Source organism: Peromyscus leucopus, chromosome 1, assembly GCF_004664715.2.
Source record: "Peromyscus leucopus breed LL Stock chromosome 1, UCI_PerLeu_2.1, whole genome shotgun sequence".
In the NCBI taxonomy this organism is placed as follows: Eukaryota; Metazoa; Chordata; class Mammalia; order Rodentia; family Cricetidae; genus Peromyscus; species Peromyscus leucopus.
The window spans coordinates 157,034,819-157,059,772 of NC_051063.1; the positions used below are offsets into that span (position 1 = coordinate 157,034,819).

The 24,954-nt window shown below is 53.3% G+C and overlaps 1 protein-coding gene across 1 annotated transcript in view; it reads right to left on the reverse strand.

The window, feature by feature from the left end:
• Otog (otogelin) overlaps nucleotides 1-24,954 on the reverse strand; it is a 69,324-nt gene that overhangs the window by 32,845 nt on the left and 11,525 nt on the right. Inside the window, 18 exon segments of the mRNA XM_028880146.2 lie at nucleotides 192-348; nucleotides 1,054-1,170; nucleotides 2,763-2,882; nucleotides 3,156-3,302; nucleotides 3,565-3,699; nucleotides 5,694-5,832; nucleotides 7,624-7,731; nucleotides 9,596-9,749; nucleotides 11,146-11,189; nucleotides 11,381-11,455; nucleotides 12,854-13,046; nucleotides 14,622-14,834; nucleotides 15,731-15,855; nucleotides 17,343-17,520; nucleotides 18,451-18,583; nucleotides 23,296-23,441; nucleotides 23,879-23,925; nucleotides 24,185-24,293. Of these exon segments, the coding sequence (XP_028735979.1) occupies nucleotides 192-348; nucleotides 1,054-1,170; nucleotides 2,763-2,882; nucleotides 3,156-3,302; nucleotides 3,565-3,699; nucleotides 5,694-5,832; nucleotides 7,624-7,731; nucleotides 9,596-9,749; nucleotides 11,146-11,189; nucleotides 11,381-11,455; nucleotides 12,854-13,046; nucleotides 14,622-14,834; nucleotides 15,731-15,855; nucleotides 17,343-17,520; nucleotides 18,451-18,583; nucleotides 23,296-23,441; nucleotides 23,879-23,925; nucleotides 24,185-24,293 (2,340 nt within the window).

Consider the following 24,954-nt stretch of genomic DNA (forward strand, 5'->3'; position numbering starts at 1 on the left):
GCCAGTGTGGCCCTGGAGCCCAGGACTGGGAACTCTCCTAGCCCCTTCAGGGATGAGCTCTAGCCACCCCACTCTCCTGCGTGACCTCGAGCATAGTGTGCACCCCTTTCTTGTCTCTCTTTCTTTACCACAGGCTCACCAATTGCAACACAGGACTAGACAGCCATGGGGGTGTAGTCTGGAACACTCACGGCAGAGGCGGGGGGTCCGCCAGTCAATGACCACCCCGTGCTGGCAGCACTGATGGGCGTAGGCAGACACGCTGGCACAGAAACACTCACAGTCACCACCCCGGCTGCAGCCACACGTGTCCGTCAGGCAATTTGAGTAAAACCAAGTGACATCAACCTGGGGAAGGTCAGAGGATTCCGAACGTCAAGCCTGCATCCTTTCTGTGACAGCACCATATAAAGATGGCCCCAGGTAGGATGAGCTGTCCGCATGGAATCAGCCCAGGATGCTGGACTCGGGGGGATTAGGGAACCGACAAAGCACAGACAGAGTGTGTGACCTGCCCAGCCAGGCTGGAGACACAAAGGCCAGGCTGCAATGGTCTTTGAAGCCCTGGAGGAGCCACGTGGACCTGAACCCCAGCCTCCTCATCCCATGCGGGCCGTGAAAAGACAGGGGTGCAGCAGGGGGTCACTGCTCACTCTGCAACAGAACTTGCTCATGAGCAGGGAGAGCCAGGTCTAGCTGGGTTTGCAGAGAGCAGAGGCTTGGCTGGCTGTCCCGAGGCGGCAGGGACTTGGGGAAGGATCATCTCAGCAGAGCAGAAGCAGGAGAGTGGAGGAAAAGATTCCCCCCCCCCCCCCGTTTGTTTTTTCGAGACAGGGTTTCTCTGTAACAGTCCTGGCTGTCCTGGAACCCACTTTGTAGACCAGGCTAGCCTTGAACTCACAGAGATCCGCCTGCCTCTCCCTCTCGAGTGCTGGGATTAAAGGTGTGCACCACCACCCCCAGTCTCCCTTCTTTTAAGGGAGTCTTTGAGAAGGAGAGGTCCTTGGAAGGTGGGAGGGACTTAGGAGGGGCCCACTTAACACAGGCACTCACCACGGGGTGGCAGGTCTCAAACACCTCACTGAGCAGAATAGCACACTCCTTCCTGGCAAATGGTTCTCGGACAGGATTCAGGACACACGTGTCCCGGGGGTCTGGGGTATCTGGGCACTGCAGGATAGAGGAAGAGCCTCACTATGGCACCGAGCAGAGACCTCCCTATCCCTCAAGTGCATGTGCCTGGTCACAGGGAGGCCCTGAGACTGCCCTCTTGGTATCCACATCCTTGTTTAATCCCCTCCCCTGGAGAGCGGGAGCAGCCTCCAACCTGCTCCCAACAAACAGAATACCAAAGGTTCTGGGAACACACCAGGTTGGGTATCTGTGATCACATGATTGCATCAGATGAGGTCCCAGAGCCCACCTCCCTGGGAGTCTGTCCCTTACTGGCTGTGAGGAAGCAGGCAGCTATGTTAGGAACCTACATGACAAGAAGTGAGTGGCTTCTAAGAACTGAGGGTGCTCTCTGGCTGACAGCTACTGAAAGCCAAAGATTTCAGGCCTACAGGTCCAGGAGTGGAGATGACCCACAGCCACCCACATGTGGAGCCTCTGAGTGAGAGCCCAGCCCTGGATGTCACCTTGAGCGCAGCCTATGGGACACAGAGTAGAAAACCCATGTTCTGATTCCTAAGCACCAGGAACTGAGGAGTTGCTCAGTGGTCTCCAGTTGACCACCACTGTTACACAGCAAAGGGTGGTTAACACATATTTCCCAGAGCTGGTCCTACTTCCCCAGGCCTATATTATTATGCACTGCCTCCCCAGCATGCTTAAAGTTATAAGCAATAAAGAGATATGGACTGGTGGGGAGGGGGTTCACAAATAAAAAAAATCAGTCACTCATTCAGTTTTTCTAAAATGGGTGTGGGTGCCATGCCCAACTGCTCTGCCTCCCCTCTCTATCCTCCTGCAAAGAACTAAGATCCACTCAGCGCAGGCAAGTGATATGTAAAACAGTCATATCACCATTCTCCATTGCTGCACCCAAGGCAGACATAATTAATCCTTAGATATTTCTCAGTGACACTTTGCAGGCAGCCTCTTGGGACTTGATGAGAGTTGTTATGGGTCCTCTCCTGGAACAGCACCCTCACTTCAATGGAAGACTAAGTTCACCCAGAAAGCCCAAGATAAGCCAAGACAAGAAGTCGAGTTTCCTGCTCTCAGTTCAGTGTGGTTCCCCCGACAGCTTGGCAGCGTCAGGCACCTTTCCAACCCTCAGGGATGCCACTATGCTTCTGCTCATGGTCTCCCTCCAACACAGCCTGTCTGCTAAATTCCACCCTTGGCCTCACCTTCTCCACGATGCAGTCGCTAAGGACTGCCTCAGCCTACAGGATTCTCTTCTCTGTTGTCCTAGCTAGTGCCGAAAGTGGTGATGGTGGAGAAGGTGGACCAGCCTGCCAGATTCCACAAGCCCTGCCTTCCACACGGGGGGGCTCCCTTGCCTAGCATAGGAACCCCATCTTTTCCAAACATTTTACCAGTCACATTTGGCCAAGGGCAGCGTGGGCTGCCCGCCTTGTGGGGCAGGGACAGAATTTCGGGCTACGAATACCAGTCAGAGGCAGAGGGCATTCCCAGGAAGGGCTGCACACCGATATTGCTGCACACTGATATTGCTCTCCCCTGACTTGGACCCAGGATCCATATGGCCCATCTAAGAGAGTGAGGGGCACCAGCCAGCTGGAAGTCCTTACCTCCACTGCAGCCCAACTGCTGCCGAACTCCTGGGGGTTCGTCAACTCCAGGTTCTCTGGGGTCCTCATCTCATTGACAGTTTTCAGGTCAAAGTTCCCACAGAGGCCCACCAGCTGACCCTGAGGGGGGGGGGTCCCATGTCAGCTGCCAGGTACAGCAGGGCTGAGCTGCAGCGCCAAGGCTGCTGATCCAGGACAAGTGTGGGGAGAACGCTTTAAAGAGGGATGGGGCAAGGCCAGAGAGAGCTGCCAGAACAGAATGGGTAGCAGTGGACAGGACGGGGTTGTGATCCTCTCAGGCCCTCAGAGAGGGACATCTCAACCACGGGCAGCAGCAGCCTGCCTTAGCCCTGGACAATGGCGGAAACCGTGGTGCTCAGGTCTCATGACTACCTGCCACTGAGGGCCGGCCTGCACGTGCACAGTGGTTCTCTGGTCCCATAGGAGGGTGATGTGCTCCCGTGGGAAATGCACCAGTGTGAAGAAGCCTGCTCTCCAGATGTGGACAGCCTGCTTCTCGTCCAGGAAGCTCTCAGGACTCTAGAGAGACAGAACGAGTCGGTTCTGAACCCAAGCGTCCCTCAACGCCAAATCAATCAGAAGTGGTCATGAGTCATTGCCCAGCTTCAGTACCTCACTAACTCCTCTCCCTTCCTCCACCACTATCCGACCTCTGCTCCTGCCCTTCATAAAGAACCCAGTCAGAGCTTCTGCCTCAGCGGCACTATGGATCCCAACCCTCTCCCGCCTCATCACCACCAACTGTACACTGTCCGCCAACCTTCCCCAGCCAGGCCCTTACCGGATCCCCCGAGTCGTCATCGAAGATGACCAGTGAGCTGCCCACGTTGATGGAGATGGACTTCCTGCAGATGACGCCGGAGCTGTAGCAGTTCACATCTTCCACCATCACCGAGAAGCTCCGCTCTGATGTACTCTGAGGGGAAGAAGAGAAGCCGGTCCAGCCAGGGAAAGGACTCGTCCTGTGAGAAGCACAGGAGAGGAGGCATGGGGGCTGAGGGCTTTTCCACCCTTTGTGTGTGTGTGTGTGTGTGAGTGTTGGTGTGGAGGTACATGTGTGTTTGTGTGTGACATGGTGGTAACCCAGGCAGCTCTGTGCAAGCATGCATGCACGTGCAATGTGGAAGCCGAGTGACAACGTTGGATGTCGTTATTGGATTCTGCCCACCTTGATAGTGAAACAAGATCTCTCACTGGCCTGGAACTCACTAAGCTGGCTAGGGTGGGCCAGGGAGCCCCAGGGAGACGACTGTCTCAGGCTCCCCGGCACTTGAACTACAAGTTCAGCCCAGCTTTTATGTGAGTTCTGGGATGATCTCAGGCCCCTACGCTTGCAGAGCAAGATCTCTACTGACCGAGGAACTCGCCAGCCCTTAACCTCCGTCTCATCAGCTGTGTGCCTTTGGGCAGCTCATTTCAGTTCTCTGACACTCAGATTCATTTTCTGGCTGCTCAGTGCCGTGTTTAGCAGGTGGTGACTTTTCCAAGGCATGAACGAGTGAGTGAATGGGTGTAACGGGAGGAGAGGGGACTGTCTGCAGACAGTGTAAGTGCTCTGCGGGAAGCTTGCGGTACGGAAGGGTGGACACACATCACTTATCATGCAGCACTTCCGCTCCTGAGGACTAAGACATCGGTCACACAAGCGTTGGCTGCAGCACTGAAGGACTGCAAACGAGCTAAAACCCATCCATCCCCGTGCGGCACAGTCCTCTCTGCGTGGAACGTTCCAACCGGCATTAAAAATGACATAGCGCGTGCTGGCAGTGTGTGATAATACCCAATGGAAAAAGGAAACCGTGGAGTCTTATTCGTGTAAACTAAACAGTGTGTGTGTGTGTGTGTGTGTGTGTGTGTGTGTGTGTGAGAGAGAGAGAGAGAGAGAGAGAGAGAGAGAGAGAGAGAGAGAGAGTCTCAAAACTAATAGTTTTGAGACATGGGCACACCACGGTGTGTGTCTGTGGTCCCTCTGCTCAAGGGCCATGGTGGGGACCACTCAAACATGAAAGTTTGAATTCATCTTGGGCAACATGGCAAGACCTTCATCTCAAAATAAACAGACAAATAAAAACACTAAAATCAATGGCACGAGTTCAACAGTGTGTATCTTGTGGAGTTCTTGAAATGACGAGACAAACTCTAGCTCAATGCTTGTCCACAGACAAGACCCTGTGAAAGGTTCCGTTTCACCCAGCATATGCGAGCCCTGACCACAAAAATCAATAATAAATAAGTGCATGTCTGCTCTGTCGTTATGGTTATTGCCGATACTCATATAATGAGATGGATGGGCCTAAGAAGATCAGTGTCTCTGGAACATCCAGCATTGCCCCACATCCTGCTGACACCCCTCTTCCTCTGGGGGACCCTTGCCTTCCCTGTGCCCCCCACATCACCCTTCCTCTTCCTATCCACGAACAGAGTTTCACCGCATGACTCCCGCGGCCCAGCACTTTTCTAGTCCCGTTTCCTGGTTCTGTGGCTGCCTAGCTGTGTCACAAGCAAGTTCTCTAACTTCCCCAGGCCCACAGTGTCCCATCTGTCACATGGGGACAACTAACCCAATCTGTCCACTGCCGTGAAAATTAAGTGGGAGAATCCATAAAGATGGTCAGTAGACCACCAGACCCACATTGCTACCGAAGCTTAAAAGGCAGGGCTCTTTCTAGCACAGACAGAAAAAGCATTATGACTAGTGGGGCAGGGCTGTGATGGTGTGGGGACCGGAAGTAGAGTTTCCTTCACCCTGACTGGCTCCTCCGGAAGCCGCACTTCAGGGTTTAGATCTCCCCACCCACCCAATTATACGGTAGCCTGGAGTCCAGCTCATTCACACATCTGACGGGTCTCAGTCCCTGGCTATTCTGGGTGTCCGTGGAGGCAGCTGGGTGAACACGCCCAGGAACTCACCTTGATCAGATGCACTTTGCACGCCCCTACGAAGTCAAACGGAAGTCCATCAAAGGTACGGTAGTGTCGGTCCCCGTAGACGGTGCAGGTGGCGGCACAGGGGTGCAGGGCGCATTGGAACGAGCCCCGCTGGCACACGCTGAAACACACCCACACAGAGGCAGCTCACAGAACACGGTTTACCTGCACTGGAATGCCCTTGAAGCTTTTGCCTGCTGAAGGCATGGGCTATGCCCCCCAAGAAGAGATTCCGCAAGCGTAGCAGCCTCCGGCAGGAGGAAGTTTGTGGCACTCCTTTTATTACTCATTCATTCATTCAACAGATCACTGGTGATGGACACATCTCAGGCATTCTCCCAAGAATTTGAGAAACATCAGTGAACAAAGCAGAACAAACACCCTCTGGCTTAGTAAAATGGAAGAAGGACGTACCCTGTCTGTTTTAGCAGGCGGGTAGTGCTGTGGCAGGGGGCGGACCATGGAGGGAAACAGGGTGTGTTTAGGAATGTGTCGCCATTTTAAACAGGGTTGGCAGAGACGAGGGAGCAGAGACTTCAAGGAGCCGAGAAAGCGAGTTGCATGGACATTTGGAAGAAGAGCATTGTGGGAACAGGGTGCGGTCTATGATGACCTTGAAGAACACTCAGGTGATAACAGCCAAGATGGACAGCCCAAGGATAAGAAGGTAAAGAGGTTTGGAGGGCAGAGGAGGGCTGAGTGGTGCAGTCCAGGAAGGCAGGTGAGGGTGTGACTTCTTCCTAGGAACGAGAGAGGAAGCCTCTGGAGGACTGGGGTGGGGATGGCTCCATCTGACTGGGACTGGGCAGAGGGGAGGGAAAGGCCACCTGGGAGGCACCGGCAGCAGGTCAGAGAAGAGGCCGGGGCTCGGTGCGGTCCCAGCAGTCGGAAGGTGAAGAAGCAGTCAGGTGTGAAGTCTGTTTTAAAGGCAGAACCGAAAGAGCCGAAGACTTCACTCTCTGACTAGTTCAAGCCAGCGAGATTCAATACTGTAACCCACCAGCTCCGGCCACCAGTCCTGAACTCCGATACCTGAGCACACCTGCAAGGGGCTCCAGGTCCTGATCCTCCCCCCTGGGACTTCCTGTGTCAGACAGCCAGGGTGGTGCACACACACACCCTGGTGTGTATGGAAACAACCTGGGAGCTCGGCCTTGACGGTGGCCATACTAACACGGGAAGACACGTCCTGTGCATCCTCTGGGAAACAGCATTTCCACCATACACAAGACAGGAGCTGGGAGCCAGCGGCCTCTGGCTGGATGACTCTCTCAGGGTCTCTGCTAGGCTCCTGGGCCCCAGCCTGTCTCTACTGAAACCAATCTAATCCAGGTGCACACTTCGGTATATGCGTGCTAATATTACTGAATGAACAGTGGAAATACACCCACATGCACACTCATTTTGAATATAAACATTTCTGTATCCATAAGGCAAAACACAAATCACATATTCACACACATATCCATTCAAGTGGATGCACATATATATTTAATGCACATTCACTGTAGTACATATATGTACTAAACAGATGTGTATGCATGTAAATACATATGAACACACCAATATACATATGTAAATTCCTAACTACTGTTATATTAATGAATTTATTTAGCTCTATGACACTTGCCTTTTTATGTATGCCCACGTATGTTCACTCACATACCTTTATTCATACCCATACATCTATATGTTCATTTAAATATGCAAACACATTTTCATGATTACAAACATGCAAGTATGTATGTTCATAGACATGTCTGACCATTCATTAAATAGTCACAAATATTCTAAGTATTATTACACATACATATACTTGTGTGTACAACAGCCACTGTGAATGTAAGCAAGATGAAAGGAAAAATCATACCCTTTCCAGGAAAAAAAAAAAAAGCCAGCTCAGGGGACTTACCAGGTATGGCAGGAAGATACCACCTGGTCCCCAGGGAAATACTCCTTCCCCTTCCAGGTACATGGACACTCCTCCGGTGGGAAGCACGCATCCCCATGTCTGAGCAGGCTGGAGGGACACAGCAAGCAGTGATCAGAAGAGCACTCCTTCTAGATCTGCTATGATGTACGAAGGCCAGCCCACATGGGCAGCGCCATCCCTAGGCAGGTAGGCCTGGGCATATAAGAATGCTAGCTCTACATGAGCCGGAGAGCAAGCCAGTAAGCAGCCTTCCTCCAAGACTGCTGCTCCAGTCCCCACCGGAGTTCCCGCCCTGACTTCTCTGTGATGGACTGTGACCTGAAAGTGCAGTCCAGATAAACTCTTGCCTCTCCCAGGTTGCTTTTGGTCAGAGTGGTTTACCACAGCAACAGGAAGCAGACTAGGACAGACACAGACATCCCCAGCCCTTGTGGTGTCCCCAGGGTCCTTTGGGGGCAGTGCCCGGCACTGTAGATTCTTAGATGGATTTGGACAGACTTGGTGACCATGGTGACCAGGGAGCGTAGAAGTAATTGTGAGTCTAGCGAGTCCTGGAGAGGAGTTGGTGATGGTGGAACTGGAGCATCTTTGAGAGCCCTTTCCCATCAAGAGAACTTTTCAGGATGGTGGAACTGTCTCCCTTGTTATAATTCCCCTTTGGTGAGCCCCCTGTGAATACAGGTGGATTCCCCACAGAGTGTCCTATATACCCTCAAATGATCCTGAGCAGACCCACACCCAGAGCCAGGATTCAGTCCAGTCCTCTTTCTCGGTGTGGTCACACTCCGGACAGTAAAAGACCCTCGGCTCCTGACTGCAGAGACCTAGCCGTTCCTGACCTCAGACCAAAGAGCCAGGCTTGTGCAAACAGGACAGTATTCCCAGAGGCCTCCAGTGACACACTTCAAGGTCTGAGACCTGGATGGCTGCAGGGGAGGCAAGGTGAGGATCCCACGCAGGCAAGTGCCCAGGTTAGGGAAGGAGCTGGCACATACCCCACACTGTGGACCCCGCCACTCTGGGCAAGGAGCAGAGTTTTCAATAAGGGAGACTTGGTCTGAGTCTGGCTCCTTCAGCAGACTATTCCCCACTCTGGCCCTGGCCTGTGTTGTCTTTTGCAGAATAAGAGAAAGTGCTTCCCTGCTTTGAGACTGACAGAGGTAACCTTAGTGTCTTACACACTTCAGAGCTCCAACGTGCCGTCTCTCGCCCCATCCACCCAGAAGCTCTGAACCTCACTTCATTCCCTTTGGTTGTCAGGCCAGAGCCAGGGCTCCCAAGTGACCACAAATCTCAACACACTGAAGGGCACAACCCCATGCTGCCAAGTCATGGGACAGAGTGGTGCCCGGGGACCTCTTTGACCCAGAGCTGAGAATGTCACTGGCGGAGGTGAGCACTGGGCTCTGGGTACAGAGAACATCCACAAGCCCAGCTCCTGTAGCTACCACACAGCCCCCATACGGTATCTGGGGACCCAGGAAGGAGGCTGCTCTTGTTGGATGTGGCTTTCTTTTGGGGTTATCCCAGGGGCACCCTCTCTACCCAGAGGCTCCAGCCAAGGACGGAGGCTGAGAGCCGACACAGGTTTTCTTGTGCCTGATCTTTATCAGTGGGTCTCTCGGGCATTTGGGGCACATCAGACACCTGACTTAGTGCTTCCACTTTGAGGCCTTTTTAAACCCACGCGCTACGGTGCCGAGTATTACAAAGGAAACACTGAGCATCACAGCAGCAGGTGCTTTCCTCATCCAAGGTCACATGGTTCATGAGAAGTAGAACCTGACACGCTCCGTTCCAGGCTTGTTTCTTCCCGAGCTCCCTACCGGCAACAACAGCCACACTGCCTCCTCCATCCCAGGCAGTGGGAGGTCTTCCCCGGCCCCAACCCTGAACTCAGTTCATCTGTCACCCTTTAGGTAGGAGAGTTTGTAGCGACGTAGATCCGTACCCCTGGGGACAGGCACAGCCCGACAGGCAGGGACCACGTGCTGGCATGCTCAGGTTCAGCAGCTGCTGCTCACAAGTCCTCTCCCTGCTGAGCTCAGGGGCCGGGGTCGGATCACTGCAGTTCACAAAGACCTGGCCTGCTGGACAGGACGCAGCTAGAAGAAAAGGGGGTAGATGCTGCAGACCCCCGGCCTGGGCTGGAGGTGCTGCTACGTGAGTGACCAGAAGAGATGGACAGCTTCTGGGCATAAAGTGGGTTCCCACATCACAGGACAGCCCCCCCCCCAGCAGCACCCATTACCAAAGAGGACCTCTTAACAGAGGCTGCACCATGCACTCCCTGCACACTTACCTTACTTTTCTATTGCAAGTGCTGTGCAGGTGTCCCCATCCCCCATCTCCCTCTCACATGACATTATGAAAGCTATTCTGCTGTCTAAAGGCAGTGGGGACCGAGAGGAAGGACCCCAGAAGGACCAGGAGAGGGACTCAAAAATAGACAGCCACATAGTCTAGAAGGGTGGCCAGGGAATTGTGAACAGGGAAAGTCAATTGCCTGTGCGTGGTTCTCTGATCCAGCCCTCCCATCCCCTTCTTCAGCAAAATCTGCCATGCAGCACGGTCACACTTTTTGCGAGCGATTGTTTTAGGAAACCCCATAGAAGGCGGGAAAGTTCTGTGGCCAGGAGAGCACAGAGCAGAGAAGTGAAGAGCCAGATCCCAGAGAGGCAGAAATTCCAAGCCCGGAGAGACCCAAGTAAAGACGCTCCCGGGAAGGCACGGGGGATGAGGATGGGATGGAGGCTTATCTGGGGGAGGGGAGGTGAAGGTTCACAGAGGTGAGGCATGTCACCCAGGCCTGCAGAGCTGGCGGGGGCAGGGCAGGACGTGAACACAGCTGACCCCACCCCAAGGCCTCTTAACCACCTGCCACAGGCTTACTGTTGCTGTCCTCTGTGCCCACCCCTGCCCTGTTCTCAGTGGGCTTCTCTGCTGAGAATGTCCAACCATCCTGCTCTGCCCGCCTCCAGACACCCCACAGCTGCCCACCGCTGTCCCAGCCCTGCCCTAGCTCTGTGCTGTGGAGACACCCACAGCCGCCACCGCTGTCCCAGCTCTGTGCTGTGGAGACACCCACAGCCGCCACCACTGCCCTCTCTCTGTGCTGTGGAGACACCCACAGCCGCCACCACTGCCCTCTCTCTGTGCTGTGGAGCTATAAAGTCCAGTCCTCTCCTCTCTGCCACCCCGTATCCACCACTGGCTTGGGCAGAACCAGTCTCAGAAGATACCTGGCAGCTCAGACTAGGAAAATTCAGGACCAGCAAAGATAAGCAGCGGCTCAGACCCCCACGTGCCCTCCAACAGTGTGAGGCCGGGATGGGGTTTCAGGATGCCACTCTCTAAGCTGGGACCTTTGCCAAGAGTGTAGGAACACCAACACCCAAGGCAGGGTGAGCTCGAGTAGCTCCCCCATCCTGGCCAGCACCCCAGTTCTTCACTCTTTTCTCCCCCTTCTACCCTAGACTCCCCACTTTCAACCCTGCTTACCTGGGGCTTGGCTGTCGCAGCTCATGACTCCATCTCTGCAGTGGCTGCAGAGAGTTGGGGAATTACATCAGTCCGGCCAGTCATTCGGGACCCCCCCAGAACATGCTATTCCCCTTAGGCCCTGTGGGCTTCAGACAGTCAGCCCTACCTGCTCCCCCTGCTCCCCACCAGCACCCCACACAGAGTGAGAGGGTAGGTGCTACTTCTCACGCAGCCGAGACCCAAGGAAGCTCACCAGTGGCCCAGGGAAGGGATGTCGCTGTCCCCAGGGGGATAGTCCACTCCTTGGAAGTGGCAAGAACATTGGTTCCTACAGAAAGCAAGGAGGAACAGAGCAGACTCGGGAGTAGGAATGGAGACAGCCAGGTCAGGCGGCCCGCCATCGGTCTGCTGCAGGCAGCAGGATGTGGAGAGAGGCAACAGCAGTTCCTGGGATGAACGTGCCTCTGGGGGACCAGAAAACCTACCCGGTGCTGAGGTCAGAGGTAGAACCCAGTGCCAGGTTGGAGGCCATATTTTGAGCTTATGTAAGCACTGACCCTCTCAGAAACAGCCTAACTCAGAGCCAAGATCAGAGAGGTGACCTGCTCAGAACTCCACCTCCCAGCCCCAGTCCATTGTTCTGGGGTGGCATCGGAGCCCTGCTGGCCCAGCATCTGCCCTGACTCGTCAGTGACTCTTCTGACGCTTGGCTGGAGACTCAGGCTCAGCCTCCCAGGCAGTGTCTCCTGGATTCCTCGCTGGGATCTTGGGGTGTAAGGATGTTACTGTGCCTGATCCTTTGTCTCATCTGAGCTCACTGGCTGATGTCTTTATCACACAACCCCTGTAGCCGATTCCAACACTGCTGGTCTTACATCAGAACAGGCCAGGGCTTGGGGACCCGTGGGAGTGACCCTGGAATCCTCTTTCTCAGTGCTCGCCAGCTGCTCCTCGTCTTCCCTGTTAGCTCACAGGGGCCTTTATTAGGGGCAATAGTGGGTACTCAGCTGAGACCTAGGGAGGGTTCTGCAGTGTGATAAGCCTGAGTGATTCCCCTGGCCACCTAAGGGGGTAACTCCTTCCCCTCATTACTGGAGAACCTCGTAGTGATTAATAGGCCATTTTACAGACAGTGAAACTGAGGATCCTTGCCAGTCATCCTGAGATCGTGTGGGATCACCATCTACTACTCTTCCCACACTGCCTCCAGTCCCACTGAGCCAGCTTCCTCCAGCTGGCCTACCTCACCTCAGACTCCCTTCCTGCCTTCCCTCACCTGGGGGAGGGGCACTCGGATGCCACTTCCTGTGTGTGACAGCCCAGGACTCCTGGCCTTATCCTCTGTGTGGCCTTCCTGCTCTCCTTACCAGCCCAGCGCCCTAAGTGCCTGTTTTGGGGGCGTCTGTCTTGCCAGCTTGGATTGTGGACTTGGGGAGCTACACTCTACTCCGTTCACTACTGGATGGATTCTCAGAGTCTAGAAACGTCCAGAGCATGCTAAGACGTACACAGATGTTCACGGAAGAAGAGAGTTGGGGAGAGTGAGGTGCTGTGACTGGTTCATGTTTCACAGGAAGGAGAGCGGGGCCTGAGAACAGGTTCAGAAGAAGGAGCAGATCACCTCTGCCAACAAGGCTCAGGAGAGGGTGAGGGGAAGCAGGGAGGTCAGACCGGCTGTCCAGAGCAGAGTCCAGTCTCACACACAGGCACCAGGCTGGCCCCTCACCTGGGGACACAGAGGTCTGCTTGTGTGTCCAGATACGTGTCCGGCGGGCAGGTGCAACCCTCCACACACTCATCCCTGCTGAAGTTGCCGCCACCATTAGCCTCACAGACATCAGGGCTGGCCAGGTCCTGGCAGGTTTGTGCGCACAGGGCCACGCATGGGCTGTACTCCTTGGTGGCCTCACAGGACAGTGCTGTCGGGAGAAAAGCTGAGCTTGGTCTCTCTTCTTCCCACAACCATGTGGGATGGATTTAACATTTTGATGAGGAAAAACTGAGAATCAGAGAGGGTAAGACATTTGCCCCCACCCTGGTCACATAGCAGTTCAAGGTCAAAGATGTCTCTCATTGTACTGAAATGCCAGAGCATCAATACATTCAGCTTGGAAAAGGCACTGATCTTAGATCATCACTCCTCCAGGGGAGGAGTGGAGGTCAAGACCCCAGTGGCTCAGCATCCAGCTATCATACACACACACACACACACACACACACACACATCACATATGCTGAATATGCAGAGGCGTGCACCCTTCGCTGTGAAGATCATATACTCTCTCTAGCAGCTTCTTTAGATTTTTGTTCCAAGCCTCGGGCCTGCCATCTCCTCACGGGGCCACCATCCCACTCCCCAGGAGCCTCACATAGCACCAAGGCTAACAAACCCACTGAAATGCCAACAACAGCTGTTTTCCATGCCAGGCTGCTCATCAAAGCCACTTAACATGGCTTCTCAACACTGCAGACATCTGGAACCCACAACCAGAGTGACATTTTTACTGATACAGGATGTGGACAAGATGTGAGCATTTTTTCAAGTTCCTTGTGTCTCTATGTACAGCTGGAGTTGGGAACCACTAGCTCTGTCCAAACACTCTGGAGAAACTAATTCAGAGATTGACAGAGCTTTGCGCAGGTCTACACGACACGTTACCTGTGAGCTGGGGTAGAACTCAGAGCCCCTGGCTCCCAGCACAATTCCTTCGTCTCAACATCTTTGTAAAAGTGCACAGGGAGCCAGGCTCTGTGGGGCTCAGGGCACCAAGGACTAAGACCCAGAGGGCAATGGAGGGTCATACACTAATGTGACCTCAAATCGGCCTCAGTGCTCTTATGAGAATCCATTCCTCTGCAGTGAGAAGGGGGCTCTGCCCATGGAGACGGCGGAAGGGAGGTGAGAAGGGGGCTAACTTGGACTCGGCCAGACTGACAGGGTTTGGCAATGGACTGATGCATGGGTTAGAGCAGTAATCCCGAGCAATACGTCAGGTCAAGCGTCAAGCCTGCGGACCAACCATGTCAGCAGAAAGAGAAGTGGGCGGTGAATGGAAGTCAGGCTGGAGGAGACAGAGCCTTGCATTCAAGCATGTAGGGGGGTAAGCGACACCTGTGTCTGGAGTCTAGACTCCCATGGATGTACAGGACACCTGTGTCTGGAGTCTAGACTCCCATGGATGTACAGGACACCTGTGTCTGGTGTCTAGACTCCCATGGATGTACAGGACACCTGTGTCTGGGTCTAGACTCCCATGGATGTACAGGACACTGTTTGTGTTGATTGTTACAGGACACCTGTGTCTGGAGTCTAGACTCCCATGGATGTACAGGACACCTGTGTCTGGTGTCTAGACTCCCATGGATGTACAGGACACCTGTGTCTGGAGTCTAGACTCCCATGGATGACAGGACACCTGGTCGGAGTCAGACTCCATGGTACAGGACACTGGCGGAGTCAGACTCCCATGGATGTACAGGGGTGGAGCACTCACCGCAGGCTGGCAGATGGGCACGGAAGTCAACCAGGAGCCCATGGCGCTGGCATAGGTGGGCATAGTGGGCCAGCGTGGCACAGAGGCAGGGCTGTCCGCAGCGGCAGGCATCCCTGCGGCACTGCTCGAAGTAGGGTACTGGGCTCAGATACGCAGAGCAGGGTGCAAAGAGCTCCCCCATGAGCACACTGCAGGACTGTAGTGCGTAGGAGGCTGGGATGTGAAGAGACGGTCAGTGAGCAGGGGTCTGGCTGCCTACGGCCCCAAGACTCAGCCTCCATCCCCTCAGGGTCTGTAGGTGTGTGTGCATGTGTGTGTGTGCATGTGTGTGCATGTGTGTGCATGTGTGTGCATGCGTGCGTGCGTGTGTGTGTGTGCGCGTGGTGTGTGTGTGCGTGTGCGTGTGTGTGCGTGTGAATATGAGCAGATACTTCAATCTACCACATGCCAGGCAGGGATCTATCTGCTAAAGGAAACACAGAAGTGAACATTGCTGACCAAATCCCAGACCCTCAGGTAGCTAGACCACTTAGAAGAGACTCAGTAAACCATTTTGCTGGTCCGTCAGAAAACTAGGGAAGGCCAGACAGCGTAGGCGGGGCAGGCAGGCAACTGCTACTTGAACTCAAGGGACTAGGAAGGCCTGCGTGAGAAGACCGTGTTTGAGCAAAAGTTTGAAAGAAGAGCTGGAGTGCATGCCATCCCGAGGTAAGAGTGTGGCGGGGGTGGGGGAGCCACAGAGGCCTGGGAGGAGGGCAGGCCTGGCGTATCAGAAGGACAGCATGCCAGCCAGCTGGCAGCATGCAGGGCAGTGCAGGGAGAGGAAACAGGGGGCTGGGCATGGAGGGGCCTGCTGGACCACTTCTGAGGACTTGGCCTTTGTCTTAAGATGGGTATCCAGTACTGAGGTGAATATAGGTGATGGAGGTAGATCAGGACGCTTGGACTTCTGTCTGCCTGGCCTTCCCCTCCCTCCCGTCCCTCCCTGCGGCTTCTCCTCTGTCACACCTATGAATCCGACCAGCACCCTTGTATCAAGCTGCCATCTCCCCTCTCTCAAAACACCCCCCACCCCACTCCCCAAGCCTCCCCACCGCCTCACTCCTCACCAGCTTGTAGATGTACATCACAGGGGTCCAGCAGGGAGCCAGGGACCAGTGGGGAGCAGGCAGACAGCATCTTCCACGAATTGCCAAACAGTTGTGGGGTGCTCTCAGGCACACCCACTGGAGACCTGTGGCCATGGCAAAGCTACGGTCGCACACTTGTCCGTTCAGTCGTAGGGCTACACTGACTACCTGCCCACACAAGCTGCCTCTTGCTTACATCTAAACGTGTGGTCACAGGGAAGGCATGGGCATGCACTCTGAGCCACTCTCAAGTGAGCACACATGGTCCTGGAGAGGCCCTCTGCACACATCAACACACATGCACACACACACACACCACATAAGTGCATGCCAGACACACCAATTGTCACAGTATTCGATATAGCCACATTCAAACACATGCAATTAATGACGTGCACATTTAGCAAGACCCAAAAGGATCACAATGGGCTTAGAACTGTAGACTTTCAGCACCTTCCCCCAGCTCTTCATGTAAGAAAGAGCACTCGAACTCTTAGAAGGAATACCAGACCTCAGCGGTCTATGACTTCCTCCATCTCCCCTCCTGGGATATAGTTAGGAAATGGGAGAGTGGGAGAGAAAGCTGAGACAAGCCAGAACTGACAGTCACTAAAACCCAGTGTGAGCGTGCAAGCGAAAGAGCTAGAAGTCTGTGTGAGGGCAAGGTTCTGCCTGACGGCCACCACACCTGCACTACTGATCCGGCTTGTGAGTTTTCTAACTACACGAGGCAGGACCCACACACACCTGGAGGGCGTGGAACAGCCCCCACACTAACCCAGTGTCTGCCTCCACCACTCTGGCCAGCTGCCCAAACACTAGCCTCACTGGGCAAGACAGGAGAAAGCTTCACTTGTACGTGTGCGCACGCTGTAAAGCTGACTCCTCCTTCTGGCTATGGAATGTCCTCCATGCTTAGTTCTGTGGCAATCATTGCATGTATCTTGAAGAACTGGCCAGATTCTCCAGCGTCAAGATCCTGTTCTCCTTTGAAAGGCCTGACTGCTGTCTCCTCCAGAACTTTTAAACTGACCATACCCGAGAAAGTCACTCAACTGTCAGCTCATGGGAAATGGCCTTCTCAATACTGGGCGGCTTCCACTGGACAAATTCAAAAGCATTCAGCCACCATGCAGGAAAAGGTTATACTGGCCTGCTGGGGCAGAAGGTGGGAATGCTTGGTTTATGGGGGTTACCTTCACCTACAGGTATTCACAGTCGATGAAACAAATACAAGTGAGAGACTGATCAAAGCCAGCCTGAGATCTCCAGCCTTTCTCGGGACACAGCCCATCGACCTCAGAGGCTACAGTGCGGGGAGTACTTATGGAAAATGAGGCCCTCATGCCCCTAGCATCTTATCTGAGATTCTTAAAGGGTGGGACCCAGGAGTCAGTATTTAAGCAAACTCCCCAAGTGATCTTTCTACACAGAGAAAACAGTGACCACCATTTTAAAGAATTATACTTCAATTTAAATGTAGAGGGATAAATAAGTAACGGTATGTGTGTCAGGCAGTGTCTCAGGATGCCTGACCCTAAGGGGCCCACCAGTCTCCCTCTCCTTCCTGTTCCGGGACAGGGACACATACAGGAAGTCATCCTGTGTGTTGCCGTTGAAGGTGCCACAGAGGCCCACGGTGTCCTCCACCCATCGCTGGTCCACTTGCAGGTAGAGCCTCAACCCTTCCCGGTCATAGAGGATTCGCACGCCCACATTGGTCCTCACCCTCAGGAACACAGAGGACAGCCTCCGAATCTCAAAAGCATCTGCCACAGAATGGGAAACAGGAAGTCAGGAGTCTTGTTAGTGCAGCCCAGCCCCCTCCATCACCTGTCGGCCGACTCCCACATCTACATACAGCCCTGGCTTCATCCAGCAGAAAACCCCTGCCTGAGGATGAGTTTGCCAAGCCTGGGAGAAGCCACTGAGAAATGTCACATAGTCGGTCCCGATAACAACCTGCTCTCCCTGAGGACTGCAGTTTCTTGCTCTAACACCAGAAGAAGTCTGTAATGACCCATTTTTGCACGGCGGTCTTCAGGAAGCCCGCTGTACAATCATGACAGATTAGATCCAATGATAACACATTTTTTTGACCCAGGGTCTCACACAATCTAGGCTACTTTGGACTCACCACATACACAAGGCTGACCTTGAATTCCTGATCTCCCTGCCTCCAGTTCCCACACGTTCATCCAAGCTTCACAACTTCACGGCCTGCATTCCTGTGGTCTCTTTACCCTCCATGCAGCCCTGCACCTCCTGATGCCCAAGAACTGCTCTTCTCTCTCCATCTCTCTGTTCTCTCCCTGCCCAATTCTTTCTGGTGCTGGATCTTACCTCTTAGTAGTTTTGTCTTTTCTGCTAAAAATGTTTTCTATGGGTTTCCCACAACTCACTGATGGATTAAGGAATCAGGAGGAGAATAAATACTGAGTCTACAGATGGGAATCAGCCACATGCATGGGCTGGTGTCAGGAGAAACCATCATGCTGCTAGAAGACCACTGTCATTTGGAGCGGGGGGGGGGCGGGGGGCAAAGCTACATTTTAGGAGTCCACTTTCCTGAATCCAATGTCCCCTAGCCTGATCCCTGGGAGGAGTGTTCCTGTGGCAGTCCCCTTGGGTAGAGGGGCTGGGGAAGGGGCCTGAACTATCAGCTCCCAGTCAGTCCTCTTGACCATCTTGAGCCATACCATCTGAGTAGGGTGGGGTGATCTTGTACTGGTCAAACAGAAGGACATCTCCTGCCTGAGTCAGGGTCACCTGTCTCCGGGGATCCTGGTTCAGAATCACAGACACTGACTGGACACAGGCTCCATCCTGGTTCTAGAGAAAAAGAGGGGCCAATAGGGAATATGGGTTGGTTCTGTCTGTCCTGATGGTCCAAACAGAACCCTCCATAACAGAGACCCGACCCAACTTGACGAGCAGGCTCCTCAGAGTGAGAAGCAGAGCCCCAAAGGGCATCAAGGAGTGCCAAACAAAATACTCTCATCTGGGGGATCCGTCAGGCCCAGAATGGACAAGGTTGGCTACAGAACTTGAACACAATGAACATGATGATGGACTCTCAGTGTCCACACAGAACAGAGGCAGTTCCCAGACAGCTCAGTCTAGCCTTGGAAACTGTGGCTCCCTCACAAGACTGCAACCCAGAACTTTAATATTGTCCTTTTGCCAGATGCGTGGCGTTCTGCTCACATGTCACATCTTGAACCCCTCTGAAAGGCAAGCAGGAACCCAAGTCTGCTCAGGAAGCTAATATAAGAGGGTAACAAGTTCAAGCCATGCCAGAGCTACACAGTGAATCCAAGGCCAGCCTAAGTCACTGTGCAAGACCTTGTCTCAAAATGAAAAACTTTGAAGGGCCAGCGTTATATGGCTGACCTGGTGCAGCCCTTGCCTGGCAGGTATAAATAAGATCAGGAGTTCCGTTCAACCACCACAGAAAGCAGGAATGGAGAGCAGTAAATGAGCCAATAGTCCCCGGGCCTCAGGTCTCCACCTTTGAAGTGGATGATACGTATCATGCCCATTCATACTTCTCTTCCACAGAAGACATCTACATCTCATTCATTCAGAGATTTCCTGAGCATCTGCCATGTGCAGGCTGCACTACACCAAGCTTCCCAGACAAGGGCTGAGCAAGGCAGAGAACATCTTCCTGCTCAAGGAGATGAGAGATTTGTGTGAGATGAGGACATTAAATAACTAAGGACAAAGTATCCTGGCTGTAATGGGGGCAGAGGCTGCTTCCTGTAAACAGCCATAGGGTATTAGCAAAGCACACAAAGGAACAGAGAGGGACTGCAGAGGCAGGAAAGGCTGTTCCCGGGGCAGATGACAACAGTAAAGAATAATCCTGACAACCAAGCCTTAATACTGCCATGTCACTCTGCTGAAAACAGCTAATGTCAGTCCCAGTATCCAGGGGTTGTCTAAATCTCCATCACTCAGTCCTCACAGCACTCTGTGGGCACCCCTTCTAGGCACTACTATACATAGCAGCACCATTTTGCAGATCAGAAGACTAAGGCACAAGAAGCAATGTTTGAGTTATGGTTGCATGAAACTGGGAGGGATATGTGGGACCTGAGTCCTATCTTCGTCATGATTGCCTACGCATTTCCTATCCCCTTCCTTTAAGAATACCGCCAAACTCTTCCGGTTCCTTTTATTGAAGGACGGACTTAGAAACCCAGAGCACTAGAGATGGAAACTGCCATTGAGAGTCCCATCTCTTCTTGGCCCTCTGAGTTGATAACCCTTGCATGTATCTGCATAACCAATGGGCACAAATATATCTATCGGCATTCCCAGACATCACTTCTGTGTAGATCTATAGGAATATATCTAAAACACAAAGGCAACCAAGTATGCATTCAAACTAATGTTCCAGTTCTAATCAATCAGGGCATGGGTCATTCCAGTCTGTCTGCTTTCCTCACCTGTGTCCTTTGTTAATTTACACTAGCATGGTACATTTGTTACAGAAAACCAACCCATATTGATGTGTTGTGACCTATAGGGCCAGAAATAAAGAAGTGTGCAGATGACCATGTGTGCACACTTGTGATATGAGTACATAAAGGGGACACAGGAGCTCAATGAAGAATCTGCCAAACAGCCTGCATGACCAAATAGAAGCTATAGATCATCATGTCAAAGATAAAGTGATGCCAGGTGGTCGTGGCACATGCCTTTAATCCCAGCACTTGGGAGGCAGAGGCAGGTGGATCTCTGTGAGTTCAAGGCCAGCCTGGGCTACAGAGTGAGTTCCAGGAGAAGCACAAAGCTACACAGAGAAACCCTGTCTCAAAAAACCAAAAACAAAACAAAACAAGAGATAAAGTGATTATTCACAAACATCACCAAGAGACAAAACTATCAGAGAAACCCAAAGGAGCCTGCTACACTGACCAGGGCTTCACAAAGTCATTCCAAACAATGAAAGTCTGAGAAACCAGCCAAGAAGAGCCTGAGAGGTAAGGTGCTGGACCAGAAAAAATGACATTGAGTGAAAACCAGTGAAATCTGAGAAAGCCGTGGCCTTAGCTAATGGAAACATGTCAGTCCTGGTTGGTTGCTTATAAAGTGCCATGTCATGCTGGTTTGCATGAGAAATGTCTCGTGGGCTCACGTGTTTGAACACTTGGTCCCCATTTGTGGTGCTGCTTGGGGGATCTTTCAGGACGGGAGTCCTGCTGGGTGAAGTACATCCCTAGGGGTGGGCTGTGACAGGTTATAGCTTCAGCTCACTTCCGGTTTCTTCCTCCCTGTGCCCCCCCCTCCGAACTCCGACCGAGCCCTGTGTGTTTCTGGTGCACAGCTGAGATGTGCTATCTCAGCTTTGTTCCAGCTGCCCGCTGCCATGCTTCCCCACCATTATGGACTCTCCCTCTGGAACCATAAACCCAAATAATTCTTCCATAAGCTGCTATTGACCATGGTGTTCTATCATGGAAAAAAACATAACAAAAATGCGTAAGGTGACATAAGATGTTAACAAGGGAAACAGGTATGCGGGATGAGCCCTACCTTTGCAGGAACTCTGTAACACTCTAAAGCCATTCTAAAATACAAAGTGGCCTTTGTTTGTTTGTTTGTTTCTTTCCGAGACAGGGTTTCTCTGCGGTGTTTTGGTGCCTGTCCTGGATCTCACTCTGTAGACCAGGCTGGCCTCGAACTCATAAAGATCCGTCTGGCTCTGCCTCCTGAGTGCTTGGATTGAAGGTGTGTGCCACCACCTCCCAGCTTCAAAGTTGACTTTTAAAACCCCTTGAAGACTGTAAACACCTCACTGCACGTGAGGTGGGTATAATGCCTCTGTGACAATATTCAAATTTGGAGGCAGGTAAAGATTTGGGTAGTCATGAAATCCCCCAAGCCTCTAAGACAGCCCGTCAAATTTAAACAGGGAATAGAGTCATGTCCAGCGCCTTGGTGTGCACTTGCATTAGCTGCTATACTGAAGGATATTAGTCACAGTTCAGGGCACTCGGTAAATGTGCCATGGGTACCACCATCACCTCCGTTACTGTGCCCAGCACACTCCACCCCGGCCATTCCAGTGTCCTTGCTTTTCTGGTATGCTCAGCTCTCAGTGGCCTCCTCCTTGTCTTTGTATTTGTCTTTGTAGGGACACCTTTAGGTTAACTGCCACCCCTGCCACGTGGCTTTTCCTTCTTTTCTGCTAACATTCAGGACTGTTTCTTCGGCTACGCCACTTTACACTTGTGACTGTGTTGTATATCATGCCAAAGTGACTTGCCCTATAAGCTGTGAGCACCTGAAGGCGAACTGGGTGTGATTCCACTGTGTAGCCCTCACTGTGCTCAGCACAGAGCAGCACAGAGTAGGACCCCATAGGTTCATCAGGTGCATAAAACAACAAGGAGGAACCCCATCTTGAGGCAGCAAAAAAAAACTTGCAATCAAGAAGCGCTGTCCAGCAATGAGGCCGGCTGGACAGGCTCAGCCCGGCTAGCTGCCTAGATAGAGGGCTGGGCAAGGCACCCCGGGCCCCCACAGTCCTCCTGTGCCCTAAGACTCTTGAGCTGCGTGGATGAGAGAAGTGAGAACTGCTGTGTGTCCTCTCCTCCCTCTCTTCTCACCTTCAAGATGCCACACAAGTGACCCACCTTGGAAGACAAGCAGTCTCCTGCATAGAGAAGAGCCAAAAGCAGAGAGGAAAGAGGTCACTCAGGACGAACGAAGAAAGCCAGCCTCCACCTCGTCCACAGTCCGAGGCTGTGTCCCCAGACTACTCCTAGCTGGGGTCTGCTCACGTTTAGGGGCTGGGGCTGGGGCTGGAGCATGGACAGCAGGCATGCAGGATGGGGAGCTCTGGTTCTTCTGTGCAGGGAGGAGTTTGAGCATCGCCCAGACCAGGCCCCGGGGGTTGGCTCAGCACAGCCAGCCCAGGAACGATGCAGTCAGTACCGAGACAGACAAATGCACACCTGTCCTGATCTGCTGTGGCCATGTCTCAGTTATGTTCACAGCGGAGCTCAGGGGTCACGGCCTTCAGGAAGCCTTCCCTGCCCCATCTGTCTTCCTGCGCCACGCCCAAGTAAACGAAAACATCATCCTAGACCCCCACCCTGCCCCATCCACACTCTCATGGCTGCTGGGACACCGGGTCTTGGGTCTTCGCTCACCTGCCTGAGCCACTAAGCTGCTGCTAGGCCCAGAAGACAGAGCAATCTTAGAGCTCAGCACAGCTTCTGACCCCAACAGGTTTTCAGTGTTTGATGAATAACAAATACGCCTTCCAGACATGGAAAAAGTAAAAATCAATGACGCACAGAAGACTAAGTAAAGTCAGACCCACTCTAGAGATTTCTTTAAAGCAAGGCCCAGGAAGGGGAATGGACTCTCAGCCAGCCGAGGGCCTGGACTCAAACTGTCTTTGGAGCCAGTTCTGTGTCCCAGAGAACAGAAGCAGCAGGCCGCGGGGTCCCGGGAAGACCTGGGGTCCTCCTCACAAGTTCTCAGACCTGTGGGAGGCATACTCGAACACACAGACCCAGTCTCACCAGGCCACATGGGGCGTTCTGCAGCGTCACTGTGAAGGTGCCCGAGGAGCGGCTCTTGGCTAGGATGTACTGGCACGTGGCAGGGAATGTGTACCGGCGTCCATCAAAGGTGGTGAAGTGGATGTCACCAGTCACGGAGCACTCGGCTGAGGGAGAAGAAGGGCAACTTCCTCATGGAAGCTGTCCGCCCCAGGACTGTTCCCCTTCCCGACTGGGGGCTGCTCAGCCTTGCAGATCCAAGCCTAGGCAGAGCACAGCCTCTGCCCTCTGGGATTAGGCAGCCTAGGTTGCCTGTTTGCCGAGAGCCTGCTCGGGAGCAGGCTAGACACTGCCCTGCTAGGGTGTCCCTTTGAGGAGAGACCGGGCCCTAGGCATGGGACCCAGGCTCAATGCAGTCCAGCAAGTTCAGGCAAGAGGTGTGCAGAGCCCACTAATATCACTCAGGGTATGAGCCAGAGTGATCCCTTAAGGCAGGCAAAGCAACAGAGGAAATGCCCCCGACTAGGCATGGCCCCAGAGTGCCCCTGCCCCCAGCCTGAGACCAGCAGAAGAGGGCAGGGTCCAAGGTAAGGGTCAGCTGTACCTGGGCAGACGGAAGAACTGCACACCCACTTCCCTGCAGTGCACGTGCTGAAACAGAGATTCGTGAAGGTGACCTGCCTGCTCTCGATGCCAAGACGCTGTCCCAGGCCCCAGCCCACAGCATCCCATTTCTAAGGTGGGTAGTAGAGAGGCCCGCCCCCTGTGGATCTAATGACATCCCTTTGGATCTTAAAGAGGCTGAGTGAGTAGCCCTCGCTTTTTCAGGGTTCCTCAAGTCCAGGTAGGCAATCCAACAGCAAGCCCTGCCCCTCCCCCAGGCTCCTCCCTCCAGGCAGTGGACACAGACCAGGCATTGCAGTCCTCGGTCACCACAGAGCCAGGTGGGTGCAGGGTCCCGTGGAACTCACAGGGACACTCAGCTGGTGACATGCAGCCCCCATCCTCAAAGATCAGCCCTAGGGTGTGATAGCAAAGGCTCACTCACCACTTCCTCTCTTACAAGGCACGGAGTCGCTTCCCCATACACAGAGCTTTTTCTCTTCTGAGCCCACCCTCAAGCCCTCTCCAGATCCTGGCTCAGGCAGACTTTACCCCATGTATCACCCACCCCAACTGCACACAACCTAGTTCCTCACCACCTCTCAAGGTCTCCCATGCAGTCTCTTACCACTTCCTCTGTGAGAACGTCCCCGGCCTCCCCACATTCCATCTCTTTTCTGCGCCCCCTGAGCCAGTCTTCACCACACGGTACCTTAGGCTGGAGTGAGAAGTTCCACATCCTGGAAGCGGGCTCTGCTCCTTAAAACCAAAGCCTGTCACTTTATCTTTTTGAGACAGGGTCCCATGTGGCTCTCAGGGTGGCCTTGAACTCCTTATTCAGCTGAGGACGGCCTAGAACGTCTGATTCTCCTGCTTCCCCCTCCTAAGTGCTAGTATTACAGATGTGCACCACCACACCTAGCTTCTGCAATGCTGGGATGGACCCGGGGCTCTGTACGTGCTAGAAAAGCACTCTGCCCCACCGAGCTGCATCTCCAGATTCACGTTTTTTTTAATCTCACCCTTGCATCTGGCCAAGTTACTCATCCACCAAAAACGTACCATTAGACACAGGAA